General features: G+C 41.7%; 1 protein-coding gene across 3 annotated transcripts; it reads left to right on the top strand.

Moving 5' to 3' along the window:
* Positions 1-9,926: 9,926 nt before the first annotated feature.
* Positions 9,927-17,495, top strand: RB195_005401 (uncharacterized protein; the record flags this gene model as incomplete). 3 transcript variants are annotated; one of them, XM_064177874.1, is made up of 20 exons in its annotated part: positions 10,131-10,158; positions 10,227-10,353; positions 10,650-10,777; positions 11,610-11,701; positions 12,863-12,935; positions 13,252-13,354; positions 13,423-13,625; positions 14,714-14,768; positions 14,835-14,924; positions 15,002-15,074; positions 15,451-15,568; positions 15,621-15,766; positions 15,986-16,167; positions 16,228-16,339; positions 16,391-16,476; positions 16,524-16,619; positions 16,843-16,936; positions 16,991-17,107; positions 17,174-17,300; positions 17,389-17,495. In XM_064177874.1, the coding sequence occupies 20 exons, from the start codon at positions 10,131-10,133 to the stop codon at positions 17,493-17,495; spliced, it is 2,157 nt and encodes a 718-aa protein (XP_064034974.1). The 3 variants fall into 3 exon arrangements, with proteins under 3 accessions (XP_064034973.1, XP_064034974.1, XP_064034975.1); XM_064177873.1 differs by lacking the exons at positions 10,131-10,158; positions 10,227-10,353; positions 10,650-10,777; positions 11,610-11,701; positions 12,863-12,935 and having other exon boundaries at positions 13,236-13,354; XM_064177872.1 differs by lacking the exons at positions 13,252-13,354; positions 13,423-13,625; positions 14,714-14,768; ... (10 more) ...; positions 17,174-17,300; positions 17,389-17,495 and having other exon boundaries at positions 9,927-10,158; positions 12,863-12,970.
* Between the last annotated feature and the right edge of the window lie 151 nt (positions 17,496-17,646).

Here is a 17,646-nt window from a genome sequence, read left to right on the forward strand (position 1 = left end):
CAGTGCCACCCCTTCAATCAATCAATTTCAATCCAAAATTCTTTTGGTTTTTTTCATGCAGAATTTAGGTCGCCAATTATAGAAGCATAGCAGTAGCGACAATTATGTTAACTTTGATGAGAAATTGAAAGTTTGAGTTGAAAATGTGTCAGCGATAAGCTAAAAAGTGATCATAAAAGATGAAGCTCAAGGAAAGTCTAAGTTCCGCAGCGTTCCCGGTTTACAAAAATACACTACGACTTAGAACACAAAGGTTGATCTTCCTACATAGAAAAAGGACTCGATGCCCGCGTTAATGAAGTAGAACAGGCCTGTAAAGAAAATGTTGTCCTAAGATTTTTGATAGTTTGCGCAGACCCGATAGAAATCGATCCATGACTCAAGTGTATTTGAGTATGAATGTTATGTTCAGAAAAACATGTACCGGCCATAACATGTTCAGTGTATTTATGGGTAAACTGCTTTATTGGTACTAGATAGCAGAAATAGATGCTGGCAAAGTATTCAAAACGAATGAAATCACGCCTTCTGTAAATCAGCGCGATTTTATATTCTTACAGATCTACATTTCAAAATACACAATGCATGAATTATTCACGACGCTAAAATCAGAAAAGTCCTACGAACAAAACAAGTGGGCATCTCGACCCTGTTATGAGTATTACATGTCTGAAGATGCAGCTGCGTAGGCTGTACAAGAGCCTCTGGAACAGAACTTCGTAATAAACATTTGAATAATTTCTTCTCAAAAAATCAAAGTCCAATCGCAAATTTTCATCTCAACATCAACCTACAGTCGGCCTCCACCATCTTAAACCGGGTGGCCGCGACGCGTCCGGCGGAACACGTGTTTTTTGTCTCCTTTTCGCACAATCTTTTCCCTCTACCCTATTCCAATAGAAGAGAATCGCAGTCATGTGGTTGAAGACACCAGGCATTATGTAGCGAAAGGGCGTTTGTCACTTCGCTTTCGTAGCTGGGAATCTACGCCGTCAGCTGTAAATGTGTATGCAAAGCAGACACCGTAATCGGCCATGAAATGCGAGCCAGCAATAATTATATTCGTACACGTTCAAATTATTGATTATATTTGCGCCATTTTGTCCCTTCCAAGATAAAGAAAAAGCTGATGTGCTCAAAAACACGACAGACACCTAGAATTTCCCTTTCTAATCAGTGCCCATATTCGCTTAACTTAAGAAATATTTGAAGCGAAAAAGATCCTGCGTGACATGGAAACTCTAGAAAAGTTAGAACTTGAAGGTAAAATGGACTCTTCTAAACCTAAAAGAAGTATTCCGATTCTACTGTCATGCAGTGTTTCCTCATATGCATTTTGTTTATGTCCATGACAAGGTGAAGAAGAGTGCTGATAATCAATACTTGTGTCAGATGTGAGAGAACACAACACAAATAAGTTAGCAGCGCAAAAGAAGAGGTGCTAATTCTAAACAGCGGAACGTAAAACGCTGAATTATTTAACCATTACAGTTAGCGTACTAAATAATAAAATTTAGAAGAGACGAAGGTTACGGAAACAAACAACGTGAATAACTCTTCTTCGCAGCATGGGGGCGGGGATGTAGTTGCCGGTCACGCAAGAAAAACACCGACTTGTTCAGCAAACTCCATCCGAAACATTACAAACGCTCTAAGAACGCGCACAGCAAATCCATAATGCAAGACGAAGGACGCAGCGCATAATTTCACTAACAACGCCATCAAAGCGATTAAAATAACCATAAAAATATTGAGTGAGCGCACGTGCTAGAAGCAATAGCAATAGAAGCTCTGCAAAAAAATACAAACAAATAAAAAGGGAAGAACTAAGGTTAGATGGAGAAAATGAGAAAAGGAACACGTGCACTTAATACGCTTACGTGATACCGCTTACCTTTTGCGTACGGGAGCACCCTCGCCTGTCAAAAAGAAGATGTAATCTATGGTGACCAGAATTCAGAAATAAATTGCGTTAAAATCGTTGCATGACAGTTTTTCCAAGCCCGGTACTTGTATTTACTTTCTTATTTCATCATTCTTCATGGTAGCCCATTACGAAGTGACGTTACATCCTAATCAACGGTGTTATTAGAGAACAATCCACGGTCTTACATCTTACGAGAGGAAATCAGACACTCGGCTGACGTATGATGTCATCGTATGGAACCTGCGCTGAAACGCTGCCTATTGTTCTCAGGAAATAAAGTTATGGCAAAACGACCTGAAGGTTGGTGCCGTATCCGGGATCGTAGATTATGGCGAGAGGGTGATTCCATCCATTTCTCTTTGTATCAGTGGACGTTCTCTATTGCAAAGCACCACCTTTGCGCACCGCCCCGCCTGCTATTCGGACTGCTATTGCTATTATTCCATTCGGACGCCCCGATAGGCAATTCATTTCATTCAACGAATCGCAGGCGGGGGCGGGGTGCAAGAGTGGCGTGTGGCAACAGAAGACTTCGTAAGGAACTGCATTCCGAAGCCATCTGTTAACAATGAAACAGGGAGAGATAAGTGGAGCCACCCCTGTATTCATAATCTACGACCCGATATACTCCAACGAAAATCCATACAACGCCAGATTCTTAGGGTGATGCCTTTAAAGCTACTAAGAGAAAAAAGGAAGATATAACTCGAACTGCTAATGGTTTAAGTTTACCAAACCTTCCAACCAGTCTTAGCAAAAGCGAATAGCTAATTCATATCATATATTACTTTCAATGAAATAAAAACGCCAAAAATGGCTTCCATAGCAATCCACGACCACCACGCATGCAACAACTTTTACATTTTCTACATTTTCTACTTGTATTCGCAAGTTGGTGGATCTAAAGAGGATAGCTGGGTTAGACTTTATGAAGGCTGTTCACATTCGCCTGCTTCGTTACTTTAACGGGACTTCCACACTTAGGTCAAGGTCGCTCTTTTCACAGCAGTAGACGACCAGCGAGCCCTTCTTCGACTTCGATGCAAGCTGAGGTCACGTAACAGCCAGAGTGAAGTCGCGAAAAGTCAGCAGATTAGCTTTAGCAGCCACTACGCGAATGAAACGGTTAAACGACGAGAATGCTTTCTGTGCTCCATGGACATCTTTGCGCCCGCGCGCACAGTTCGATCCTAGCGCGACAGTATTGCCCTGGGCAACTACCTTAGCACCGAAATGGGTTTCCCATTTTAAAAAAAGCCATAGTTCATCAATCGACAGATCATTACATTAAAGTGGTTATCATTAAAGTGAAGTGATTATCATTAAATAACTGAATAGCTGAGTCAGTCGGGGCCCTGAAACCTGAGCACCAGTCTTCGAGGATTTGTGATTTATAGGCTAAAGCTACTAGGAGTTAAAGAAGTAGTTCCTGCTCTATCTTGCTTTTTTATCTTCCATGGATCCTCAAAGATTAACTACTAGGTTACAGGGCCCTGTACTGACTCAGCTATCTACTTTCAGAGACGATCTGTTGATTTCTGAACTATGGCCTCCTGAAATGGGAGAGCCATTTGACAGTTGAGAGAAGTTTTTTTTTTTGCCCTCGGAAAGATTTTGCGCTCAACATGCAATCCTATTAGAGCAGTGTTGAGTGCTCCCAACTACCTTTGCACCAATGAAGCCATCAAGTAAGTTGGTGAGACAGTTAAAGAGGAAGAACTGCATGACAAATTTCGCCGGTTCTATACAGGAATGGCACCCCTCATCTTGAACACAAATTTTGTACTCTGCTGTAAAGTTGCCACTGTACTCTGTAGGTGGTGATGACCCGCATTGGCGAACACTCAACCCAAAGGTCCACTCCCTAGTGGACTCAACCCAAAGTTTAAAAAAATGTCAAGAGTAGGGAGTGCACGCAAGGATCTCCACTCATCAAAATCAAAGAAGAAAACAGAATTTCTAAGACAAGTAGTCGCACGCATAAACCTACTTTTTTCCCAAAAAGACCCATCTATAAGTTTTCGATTCGACGAAGAGGCTGCCGCTTTACTCTGTCGGCCGTGACGACCCACATTGGCGACAGCAATTTTATTTTCTGTAGACAGGGGCGATAGCTGTTACTGCGCCAACAGCGAGGTTCGACGAGATAAAGTGTACGAGCAAGAAGGTGAAGACGAATTGGATCCTAGGAAAAAAAACTAATAAATGAGGCCATTTCAAGAAGCTGGAGCAGCGCATGCGGATCTGGTTGCTATTTGCTAACGGTGACTTTGCTCATACTAAATGCAATCAGGCATTTGAGACACGTCCTGACCACATACAGGGTATTGTGGGGTCAAAACAAAATGAAGCACGGTGCAGTTGCGTAAGTGCGTATGCTCACGCGGTGAAGATGGCGGTCAGAATCGAGGTGGTTCTATCGCGAACTCGAGGGAAGGATGTTGCTAGTGAGGGTCCTCCCCTAAATCCTAACCGCTACGCTCCGCCGCATCGCTTCGAACGCAGCCTTAAAGGCAGCATACCACGAATCGGAGGTGGTGTAGATTTCAGGTGGAGTATTCGTATACGGGATGGGAGACTACGGAGAGGGGGGTGATTCCGTCCATTTTTTCCTAATTGCCGTAAAAAACGGCCCGAAAGATACGGCTTCATTCGTTTTGGCGCACCATTTTGTACAAGACGTTCGACTGGAGCGCGCCAGTCTTGTGCGGCGCTGCATCTTCCGGGCCGTTTTTTACGGCAATTAGCAAGAAATGGACGGAATCACCCTTCCCTCCATAGTCTCCCATCCCGTATACGAATACTCCACCTGAAATCCGTACCACCTCAAATTCGTGGGGTGATGCCTTTAAGCAACTGCACCGTTCTTCATGTCGTTGTGACCCCGCTGAATAGAAATCGTAATGTTTCCCAGATATTGCAGAAAGTTACCAAAATATTGCAAAGAAGTGCTGTCGTTCAGCGCATCGCCATATCCCAATCCAAATAGGTTAAAGAAAGGGAGCGTAGAATCTCTGGGAACAACCCTCCGTTTTATAATGCTGAAGTAGGGTCAAATGACATAAAGCTCGATGCGGTGGAGAGTAGGAGATAGCATTGAGTTGTACCTTTGCTTGCAACACTCATCGCTGCAGTGCGCGATGGTCCCATCCCGATCCCAACCGATAGTTTCACCGCGCCACTTCGAGCGCAGCCGCTTGCGCAAATGCACCATGTTGTCTTGACCGGCTATACACGAGTCACTCGGAGTCGAAAGGCAGTTCACACGAGGATCCTGGCAGGCTATGGAACATTGACAAATAGGTGGATTCTATGTGAATCCTTGCTGTAGATCGAGGTTTGGACAAAGCTGCACTCAAGGACGGCAAGCCTCGATTAAGATGCAGGGAACCGAGTCAAGGGATAACACCAGCCCGCTGAGTTTACGAGCTATTATAATGAGAGGTGAGGAAATCGTCAATCGGAAAGATGAGAGAATGAATATTTTGCAGGTCGTATATAGTGTTCGTGTTAGTGCGTTTAACGTCGGGTATTTCGCCTCCGATCATAATTGTTTCACAAATCGTGCAGAGAAATGGAAATATGCGACTGAGTTAGATCTTCTTCAACTGTTGTCATAAAGACATATCACGAATTTGGGCCAATTATGTAATTTTATTCACGTTGGCTTATTTGGGAGCCCCACAGGTCGTCCGTTACTCATTGGCATGGCATTGAACTCTGGATTTCCTTTCTTACTTGTACAGGTTTCCTACATTCCCCCTCAGTACAGCGTTCGATGACTTCTCACCGTATTTAATTATACTAATGTAAAGTTTAGTTATTAAAGATGTATTTCTGAATAGCAGGATCTGCAGTCCCATAAGGCGCTTAGGTTTGGTGTGCTTGATTGTCGTCACTTCTCACTCCTTGAAGCTTCTTCGGTTCCTTTTTGTTCAGTTCTAGAAATAGATCGCTCATCGTTTTTCAAAAGAAACACATACGAATGAACTTTCTGGGTCATTAGTGTCGTTGAGCATGAAGGAGAGATCGAAGATAGATCTCTTCGTTATCAGCGACATTTTTTCTATTTTTTTTCTTGGATTTTCAGATTGAGCTGTAGACCTATGCATCTGTCTGCATGTTTCGTTAAAATCGGCCAGAGTTCCGCCTAATTGCTGTTTGCTGTTGTAATGACGATATGATCAGCGAAACGAAAAAATTGTAAATGGTGAACATCAACTTTCACTTCCATCTCATCCAGCTCCAATTTCCTCCAAAGTGTCACTGTTTTTTTTTTTGCTTGTGAGGTTGTCTTGCTCCGTCAGTCACCTCGTTTCATGTCCATCACGTCATCTCTTCGGATTTTCCTGGTCAACTTGCCAAGAAATTCACAAAAACGTCTGTTTGATGGATGGGAACGCTTTGATTTTCTAGTTTTCTGTGGCCACTGATTCTAGAACCAGGATCACAACAAGAGGATTCATGAAAACTGCACAGATTTTGCATTAAGCAGATCATGACGCTGATAAAAGAGTGCCTAAATTTTTTATTTCTCGATGTTTGGGGTGGTACTACTGAGAATTTATAGTTTAAGAGTTTAAGAGTTCTCCTCTGAGTCGAATTAGATGAAAATTCCTCAGGATTGAGGAATGACGAGATCTTCTATTGTCGCAATACTTCTAAGAGTTCGAAGACCGTGTGTAGGCAGAAAATTTACGAAAAATGATTGTTCTCACAGCAATCATTCGTTTGATTTTTTTACGGTCTTCTTCGAAAAAAAACAGTTGTGTGGGAATCTACGTAAACAGTCAGTAAAGAGATTGAAGGGGCGGCTGTCGTCGCACGGGTGCTCTTTTTGCGCACGAGTTTGCTGGTTCCCAGTGATTAAGCACTTCGCATCTTCACAAACATTGCGTGGAAAGAATGATGGATTGATGAGGACAGGTCTTTCCAATGTTCAAGTCTGCATGTATAAAATACTGTATCGACATGATGGCATCAGAGTCAGACATCAGAATGCAAAGCCGGTGAGGCGACTGTTATTTTCACTACTGTTTGTTAGGAAATGCAAATGCGGTAACAAAAGTGCTTAATCATTCTACATTGTAGAGGGTACTACTCATTCCCTTTGATCATATTCACCTCTTTGTGAAGCTAGTGGAGTGGAATAATAGGAAGTTTCACTGTCTGTGCGATCAGTGGTTCAACACCGCACTAGGCCAACCACGTCCTTCATCCTCCCGGGGTCGATAAATTGCGACCGGACTTGATTTGGGGGATGAAATTATTGACATGATGGATCGGGCCGCCCTCGAAGTATAGGGAACATATGTGCTCATAAATCTCTCTTAGCACGTTGACGCATCATAAATGATTCATCAGCAATGCATCAGATTCTTGCTTATTCTTCGTACTTACCTCTGTGAGCTACTCTAGTCCATCATATGTTGCGTTCTTGGAGCAAAAGTGTTCGAACGAGTTAACGTACTTTATGTCCGCAGTGTCTGAGGGCGACGTCCTCGTAAAAGGTGAGCTATTGCTCAGATAAGCTGGATATCTCGTGGCATACGGTTCTGATCATAGGGAGGATCCGATTGTTTCCAGCTCCTAGAACTTTTCCTTCGTCTTTCGTACTTAGTGAGAGAAATCTGTAGGGCACCACCCACTTTCTTGATCAGAGCAAATATTCGGCACTGAATTAGGGACAACGTTCGGTGTATACGACAGAGTCACTAGATTAATTAACGACCCATTGTGTCTTGACTCAATGTGTGGAACGTAGACACGCTAACTTCCCCCCATCTAGATTCACTCTTGGATTCCTCTCTGGTTTCGTTCACATTCACAATTAGTTTTAGCCTGCAAAGCTTTCCCAGCCGCAACGATTCTACGCAAAAAAAGTGTAACTACGGCCGCTACAGCACATTCACGGCTGAGAGGCGTCGAAACTCATCCACACTTCATTCCCTCATCCATGGTCGCAGGTTTTCATGAACATTACCCATTTGGGACCAGCGCAGGAAGGGCGTTCATACAGTTGAGTAACATGGGGTAAAATGTAGTTGGGGGACCACTCAATTACGCTCTTATTCCTGCAAGCTCTATCTTCCTTCGTCGTCATCCTCCAAGGCTAATCCTTAGATTTCAGGGTCCCGATACATTTACTTATTCACTTCCAAAAATAAGAGCGTAGTTGGGTACTCTCCCACCCAACTACACTAGCCAAAGCCTGTAACTTCCTGCACTTGTCATTCATTCTCATTTTCGGTTCTATTTTCTTGTTAGAAGCACCACATGATATGACATAGCTATTCACTTCCAGTAATCCTGTTTGAAGAGTTTGGTGAACTTAAAGCACTGGTAGCTTCAGCTCATTTGAGTTAAGAATGATTTTTGCGCTGCAATCGATTAGCCGTTAGAGCAGTGTCCCCCTCCCAACCTCCTTTCCACGTACTCTCTGTACAGCATTGTTGTTCCAATTTGTGGCTAAAGACAAAGCAACATGGTTGTTTATGATTCAATTTGTAGCTTTTCCTTGGTTTTGCGAACTCCCCAAACGTAGCAATCATGCCATAACTACACGCAATCTGGTGCGAGTTATTATTTGTTTTCATTGCGCATACTATACATCTATATCGATTTAATATAGTCCGCCACAGAAAAAAAAAATACCTTTTTAGCTCAATCTCCACATTTTCTTGCGCCAGAGATTTTAAAGACATCACTCCAAGAATCTAGGGTGGTACGGATTTCCTGTGGAGTATTCGTATACGGGATCGTAGATTATTGAGAGAAGGGTGATTCCATCCATTTCTTCCTAATTGCCGTAGGAAACGGCCCGCAAGATACGGCTCCGAGCATTCCGGCGCACTATTTTCCATAAGGAGTTCGATTGGAGCGCGCCAGCCTTGTGCTCGCGCGCATCTTCCGGGCCGTTTTTTTACGGCAATTAGGAAGGAGTGGACGGAATCACTCCTCTCTCCATAATCCACTATCCCACGTACAAATACTCCACCTGAAATCCGCACCACCTCAGATTTGTGGTACGCTGCCTTTAAGTTTTGGTTCGTACCGACTCGTGAGAAATACTGAACCAGTGAAATGCGCGAAAATTTGGTGCAAGACTCTCTGTTTCATGACCTTGGCTGCAGCTGATTGTACGAGATTGACGTTTTTGGTTGCATTAGACCCTCTGTGTGATTAGATGTGGCTACTCCTGAACAAGAGGTCAGCGAAAATCGATATTGAAAGGGTCAGCGTAAACTCAGCTGCGAAGGGGCACTAAGTCATCAAATTGAGTATAGTAAGGGTCCACTGGAGCTGCATACGAAAGGAAGGATGTGATTTTGAATTTTTCAAAGCTCGTTATGCATAGATCCATCCTCTCACCGCTCCACAGTCGTCAATTACCCCTAAATTGCCCGTAACAGCTTAGTGAGCTCAAATCGCGCCTCGAGGATGGGTCACTGCAAATTTTCTCAAATTTCGCTTATTTTGCTTCTTAGAGCCATATTTCCGGAGTGATGGTAAAAACTAGCAACGAAGGTGTGTGGGCTGTACCGCACATCACAGCACCGTACTTTCAAGAGCGTAGCGTATGGAGAGAATTGTCCGTGAGATTTGGCAACGTTGACATATCCTGCCGAGAGCTTTTGTATTTCTAGACGAGGTGCAGCAGACATAGAAAGTTTATTTGTACCAGAAGAAGTTAAGATGTGGTAAGTTATGGTCAACGCAGCTAAGTTATGGTCCTCCGATCGATACGTCCATTCGACCGCGCCCACCTTCCCGCTCGTACCGAGATCGAAGCACGGCGAACTCGTCCACGCTGCTTCGTCACCACGTGATTGTCTTTTATATGAGTCATGTCAATCCTTCTTTATTCAATATCCACTAAAACAATCTTTTCTTTGTTGTGTTGTTGTTAGCGATCTCTTTGTCGACCAGTTCTTTGAGGGATAGATGTCCTTGTGCTGCAATCGGTTTTTGCGCTTACCTGCTTTGAAAAGTAACTTTGATGGGAATTACAACAATGAAGTGTCAGTGTTATGAATATTCAACAAAACAATATAGGCGGCTTGCTGGATATCTTGCACCACTTCTTAGTCTTTTCCACGGACGGCTCTCTATTAGTTATGTATTTTCTTGCTTGGAATTGTTCAGCATCACCATACTCCATTATTGTTTCTATCTTTGTAGTCCCAGTGTCTGGCTTTCACCGATGGCTCGCAGTCGAAGCAGGAGTCGGGGTTCGTTTCTTACAAACTTTTGTTATTATGGACGTATTTCAATACATGAATTTAGTGTTAACATCTAGAGCGTCGTCGGCGTTCGCGTTCTCGTTCTGGAGAAAGGAAGCCCCGTGACCGAAGTCGAGAGCGAGACAGAGATCGTGAGGATCGGGGAAAAAGACGTTACAGCAGAGAAAGAAGAAGCAGGAGCAGGTGAATGCTTGCATACGTTACTTTTGATTAATGCGGTCACTAATGAAGTCGGTTTGCAAATGTGTGCAGCAGAATGAAGTGGGGGAATTTTTGTGCCGTAGTTGATTATAATTTCCGATCTTTTTAAGTATAATTCATCTTCAACCTGGGACTTGTTTATCATGATTAAGTGATACAGAAAAATGGAGGTAAATGGTGAATCCTTTCTTAGAAGTACTTATGAATATCTTACTGTCAAGCTTTATGAATATTTATGTGATTATAAAGTACTATTTTATTGTCGAAGTTCTATCCAGAAGTCCTTATGAAAGACGACGTAGTCGAAGCAGAGATCGGCGAGGCAGGGATCGTGACGATGGCAGGCGAGGTAGAGACAGTCGCAGTCCTCATGACCGGAAAAGACGCGATGACAGGAGAGCACAAGGTTGTGTTTTAATTCTTTGCACGAAGTCTTCTCAAATTGTTCGCAAATGCATATGGTTGATGAGATAAATTGTGTTGATACAGGCGGCTGCAAATCGATCTAGATAGGGTGACTGCGCAGAGGTTAGGGTAATTTCGAGGCTGAGAGGTGTTGCGAGGCTATTTTTTGTTCTGATGTTCCACTTTATTGGAATTTAAGTTACTCGTAAACTAGGTTTCGAAAAAGCACACAATTTCAACGTTCAGGGTTCTTCTACTTCCACCTTTCGCCTTTACGAACTTTTAGTGCTTTCGTGAAACAATAATTTTCGTTATCCTGTGGCTGTTTGCGACAAATGTAAAGATTATTGTGTGTTAACATAATTTTTTCACATCCCCCAGTTTGGGATAAGAGTACTTCGAATTTGATGATCGTTGAGCCTAGGTAATCCTTCTTTTGCTAATTAGCGTAAGTGTAGAGTACTATAATTGAATAATGCGTACTTTCTCTGTAGTTTACTAGTTATGTTATGTGTTATGTGCATCCGCAACTATAGTCGGACATATGTGATTGATTAAACTTTTTAATGGTTCTTTGTTCATGTTAGTGTTCTCCAGTCCTGTAGAAAACACTAGCCAAAGTTTCGGAACTGTTTGCTCTGCCAAAGTTTGTGTATACGAAATGGATAATTGTGAAAAAAATTTTGTTCAGTTCATGTAACAGTTATAGTTGGTTGGTCCCCATCTCATTACGAAACATCTTTCGAAAAGAACATTTTCACCCTCATTTTGGTGGTTTGGTCAATTCAACTATTTTTTTTTCTCTGTGAAAATTTTCCTTTTTATCATTTCAGCACCAATCTCTCTTGATCAGATAGCGAATTGTGAACAGGACGTTTCAGCTTTGATGGGTTTTGAAGGTTTCAACACCACAAAGAACAGAAAGGTGCGTATACATATCCTTTGTCACTCTTTGCTTCATATTTACATATCACATGAGTAACGAGAGTGATGTAAGACTGGTTACTCAATTATTCATCAGTTTTTCTGTTCTTCAACATTGATTTCTGATCTCTTGTGAGCCTGCAAATATGTATTTCCCGGAATGCAGTAATGATTTCTTTTTGTGGAATTCTCGAATAGAGCGTCACTTTATATTCTAGCCTGGCGACTCGTCGTTTTTATAACTCCAGAACAGCATGTTTGTTTTTGCGTTGTCCTCTGAAGATAGGATAAGAGGAAAGAAGTACCATTGAACTAGAATAGTATTCATAGATGTGAGTGAACAACTGGGCGATAGTTATTTTGCTTATCCTTGTTCTAAGTAGGTTGAGGTCGTTCGAAAGCTGCAGCTATTATAGAAACCGGAAACAACAGCCGCTTGTCTGTGCTAGCGGTGGTGCGATGCCACTGCCTCACAAAAAAGTGTTAAGGAGATGTGCTGAAGCACAGTGAATACCGTCGACTCCTTGTATTAGAGTCTACGTGTGGCTGCTCTTTATGTTTCTTAAGCTGTTAACTTATCTGTATTCGTAGTCAAGTCTCTCACTTCTACAAGCAACTTCTAATTAGTTCCCGCTTTTGTGGTTCTGGATTTTCTCTGAATGGAGACCACGCAATTGTTATGTAGCCTGTCTGAAAAGTTCATCAGCGACTTTTTTTATTATATGATAAATTTCACATGTGCAGTATGTAGAGCTGAAAAATTAACTTATTCACTCGAAGGGCACAGCGTTGTTTCCATTTCGAAGGAACCAATGTCGAATTGAATTATGAAGCCGACAATCCTTCCGTCAAGCAAAATAGTTGGGCAGACAAAATAGGAGATTTCGTTTTACTTTCCAAAGGTTAAGTTCTTCATAAAAGTGCATGTTTTTTTTTCCAGAAACATCATAGTTGTTAATACGTTCTTCTCGGCTCTCCGGTTCGATCAGTTGAAATAAATTCGCTTTTTTTCGCTCAAAAAAACATCAAAGTTTGTCGTGCCAGTGTATATTAGTACTCTTTTTTGTGCAACTTATTATTATTGTTAAGTAGTTTTTTTTTCAATTTTGAAACAAAAGGAACTCTAGTTGATGACCAAATATTTATTTGAGATTTCTTGCAGGTGGCAGGCAATTACGAAGGTGCCGTGAAGATCAACAAGCCTCGTCGTTACCGTCAGTACATGAACAGAAAGGGTGGATTCAACCGACCGCTCGATTATATTGCTTGATCTCTTTTCTTTCTTTTGTTGGCATTATTGTCTCATCAAACTGGTTTTGTGTGTTGCTTTGATTCCTTTTATTAATTGTTAATGAACATTGATTTTGAGTTGTTTTGAAATTTCTGTGGACTGATTGGTTTTAACCAAAACCATACCAAGCATAGATTTGCAGACTTTGCTCCCAATTATCGATTTAATCCCGAGCGTTTTTCAGGATTTTTCTCGAAGAGATAATATTCCACATTTTCGCCTTTCAAGTACATCTCAAAATACTATGACCAATTGTCTAGGGAGCGTAATCTCCGTAGATTGTGGAGAATTTGGTTATTATCAGGGACGTCTTATTTCCCTGGATGCTGAATCAAAGGACATTGTGCTGGCATCCGCTTTCAAGTGAGCAGAACTTTTCTTTGAGCCTCCACATTTTGTTTGTAGTTGTTCTTGTTCGGTGCACTTTTCAGGGAGGGGATCCCTTTGGGCAAAAATTTAACATTGAACGGCTCACAGATCGTAAGCTTGAAAGTCTTGAAACCTGCTCAACCATCTGAAGATCAACAAACGGCTTCCACTTCTGACACTCAACTAGAGAAGAAAGAACGTTCAAAAAAGGCAAACGGAACAGAGCAAAATGGTGTTGTACACAGAAGCAAAAGCACTATTGAATGTAAGCTTGTTTTTGGTTGTGATTCCCCCATCTTTTCGTTTTTTTCTGGTGGTATACAAGAAATGAAGTTCGTTTTGCGTCAATTTGACGTTAATTTGATGTGGTCGCCTTTGTGATTGGATGGATAGAAATTTTTTTGCTATTCCAGACACTTAGAAACTGTAGTTGTTTTTGAAGCCGCATCTATGGCAGTGCGTAGGTGGCTGCGCTTGAAACGGTACGGTGGATAATAGCCGTTAGGATCGAGTTAGGACCCCTGCTAGCACCATTCTTCGTTGCATCCGCACCGCTTCGAGCGCTATCGCTTGCGCATATCCACAGTGCTTCATGTCGTTTTGACCATATTATATGTAATGCTGAGGGCGGGTATAGAACAGCCTGTAAGAGGTTCCGCTGTCTGCATCCGAGGGTTCGGATATGCCCTAGCGCTCACCAAGCCTTCGTCCCTCACGGGGTCGATAAATTGGTACCAAACTACATGTTCGTAAAACTCAAACGATTTTGAATACAAGTGGACGTGGTGGCGCATCCCAAGCTTTTTGATTAACACCAGGCACTTTATATATGTGATGTTCAATTAAAGGCAGCTAATGGCAAATTGACTATGTTGGGATCGCACCACGAGAGGATAAGATTGATTATGTAGGGTTAATGAGTGCGAACACCATTATGCTCAATTTCCCCGTCTTGGAAAACGGCGTGGGAAACGGCCTTGTCCACCTAACTTTCCTCTCAGGCACCTAACAACGTGCAGAATATGCGCCACCTTTGCAAGCGAGCGGACAATAAGTGGACTGCTTACGCTGTTTCTCTCGCTCTCATAAGTGACACGTTGTGAGGTGCCTTACAGGCTTCCAGTATCGTTTTTCAGTACAATTAGGGAAATTGAGCGTGATTTGTGTACATACTCGTAATTTACGGTCCCAACCTTATCTTTTCGTGGTGAAATCCAGACATTGTCAATTTCATGTAATACTGTCTTTGCTGGCTGTGCTAACAGCTCTATGCTAACAGCTTAGAGGTTTTTCAAATGTTTCCCAAAATGTTCTCATTTCTTCATTGTTTTTATTTCACTGTAATTTTTCCAGTTACCACTGAAGGAAATACGAATAATGAGCACAAAAGAAGCGGTAGACAAGCACGGTCAGTTTAAAAAAATAGTGCCGACATTATTTCTTTGATTCCATTACTTTCTATTCTTTCTTTCAGTCCACTAGCTGCAGTTCAAAATAAATCACGGAACGCGCCGGTTCTCAGAAAAACAAGTTCAATTAGTTCTACTAGCGAAGATGGGCAATGGTGGGTACACTATCACTAGTTATTTTTGCGCTTCCTAGTTCTTACTGTACTGTAATATTTTGGTTTTTTTCTTCTAGTGTGCCAGTTGTGGATCGCATACCAAAAGAAAGAACAAGGAATCGAAAAATTCGTAGATCGGAGTCTGAACATGTGAGCAGCCTATAACTTTAAACATAGATGCGATAGTCGGAGCCGGTGCTCTGTCCTCCTTCATTTTTGAACGGTTGGGGAAAGGACCTCCCTCACTTTTAAACGGTCGGCGAAATTACCCCATTCACTTTTGGACGGCTATCGAAAGGACCCCCTTCACTTGAGCTGCACCCCATGAGCTGAACCCCCTTCACTTGAGGAGGGTCCGCCTTCTTCCTATCGCACCTATGACTTTAAGTACTTCACGTTAAATCAATCTATCATTTTAAAAGGACATGTAATGATCTTTGGTGGTACCCGACTCAGAGCTATTTTACTGTTTTCTTGCTCTTTTAAATCCTTTTTTTTTCTTGGAGAGATTGATTTTCTTTTTCAGACTCATAGCCAAGCTTTATGTTTATCTGAAACTCCTCAGTTTCGTCGCTTTGGTCCGCAAGTTCCTCTCCCCAGAGAAGTCTTAGCTGCAAAAGTGAAAAGTAGAGGAAAACCCAAAGGTGCGCATTTTGAGCTGATGTCATTATAGTAGTTTACTTTGTTTTTGTGTAGGACCTAGTGGTGATCCATTGTTGGATTCGCGAAAGCTGCGTGGAAAAATAGCGAATGGGAACGATGAACTGGTCAAACCGATCGATTTCGATTTGTTAAATACAGATTTTGACTTTGCAGCCAATCTGGAACAGTTTAAACGTGAGGTGGGTTTGCCGAAAACCTTTTTGAAAACCTTTGTAGGTTTATTCTTCGTCTTCTAGAAACCTTAAACTAAAATGTTATTCTCATGGTCATCTCATTTCAAAACGTTTATGTATATTATTGCAAATGCTACAGTTGTGACAATTTTGTCCCTTAATTTTCTGCTTCTTGAGTTGCACACACTGCTTAAACAAGTTTCCATGTTATATACTATATTTCAGGATGTGGATGATGAGTACTATCAAACTATGGAGAAACCGAAAATGTCCCAAAATTTTGCTCATTATGAGAACATTGTCGATGATCCTACAAGATGTACGTCATGGACTAACGTGCTTGGTACGAATAAAATAGTTGCAGGTTCAGCGCGTTTCAGTGCCAGCAGTAAATCTCCATCAGAAAGGTATTGGTTACAGGTACACTTTATCAATTTCTACTGTCTGAACAGTAAACCAATTTCTAGACGATCTCCTCCAGTTCGATCCATTTCTTTTTGTCCAAGCGGCTATGAGACAACCTACGATGGCTTTCCTCTTCCCATACTCGATGCTGCCCTCAAGAAGAAATATTTGCAGGTAAATTGCTAACGTTGGCGAATATGTTCATTCTCATAAAGTACTTTTTAGGAATGCTGTTCAACTATGGGTTCTGATGTATATTTTCATTTAGTTGCCGATAGGTTAATTATGTGGCTAATAGATGTAGTAGGAAGGTTCGTTAGCTAGTTTTTTTTTCTGGGATAATTGTGAACAGTTACAGGAATGACATGTTGCTTGAAAACGTGATCGTTTTGGCTTCGGCGACTAGTCCATTACGTCTTATCGATCGTTTTCTGTCTCATCTAGAAAATAGAGGGCAAGTTTCTTGTTTTCCATTCCGAAAACGCCTAGAAGCCCCCTTGTTGGCCATTGATCGATGTCCAATAATTTTATTTTTTGATCAGTAGAGTCTCCTCTAGCATTGCTTTTTTTTTCTGCATCTCTACTTCTATTTATTTTTGCACACATTCCTCTGTTAATCGAATGCCGTCATTCGAACTATTTATTTCTATAGGAGGTAGTTTTACTAGTCGTTTTAGCTGCTCAACCACCGTCTACGGCAAGTTTCCAAGTCTGGACTTTGGTTCGGTCACTATTGTAGACCATGTTTCAGCACTGCCAACAACTTCAAAAGTATGTAAACTGACCTAATTATTTGGCTTCTATGTATAACACCCTTTATTTCAGGTAGTTGTTGTTCTAGCCGACGATTTGACAGCTGAAGCGCAGACATGGCTTTCTAAACAGAAAAGTGCGCACATAATTTCTCTTGAATGCGTCCCAAGCCTGATAGACCATCAAAAAGTGGTTTTTATTTCTTTTTTAAGACTGCTAGTTTCTTGCGAAGTTTGCTAGACATTCTTTTTTAAGCTTCACATTCTCATGTTGGGAGTTTTAACATCTGGACTTTATTCTTCTTCTGCAAGTGCTCAACCACAACTGGGAAAAACGAGTTTTGCCCAATTATGTGCTGCCATCAAGTCCAGCAAATTCATTGGTATGATTATTTGAATATTTTGTGTTGGATATTCTTGCTATTTTCTTACATGAAGCTATTTCACTTCCAACTTATATTTTGCTTTAAGATTCTGCTGTATGCGATGTCGGTGCGCCATTTTCTTGGATTGCTGAGGATGGGAAAGCAAACCTTCAACAAGCTTTTTCAACTACCTTGATACGGCGTCTCTGTTAAAATGGACTCGTCATCAGGATTGCAGCAGAATAAGCGAGAGAATTTTTCTGTTATCTCAGCTCTTTGAGGTTTTTGAACGGACTTCTCGCTGTCTTTATATGCACTTGAATTTTCTTCATGAAGTATCGGATTTCTTACTAGGTAGCTGATT

This window comes from Necator americanus, chromosome I (assembly GCF_031761385.1).
Source record: "Necator americanus strain Aroian chromosome I, whole genome shotgun sequence".
NCBI lineage: Eukaryota > Metazoa > Nematoda > Chromadorea > Rhabditida > Ancylostomatidae > Necator > Necator americanus.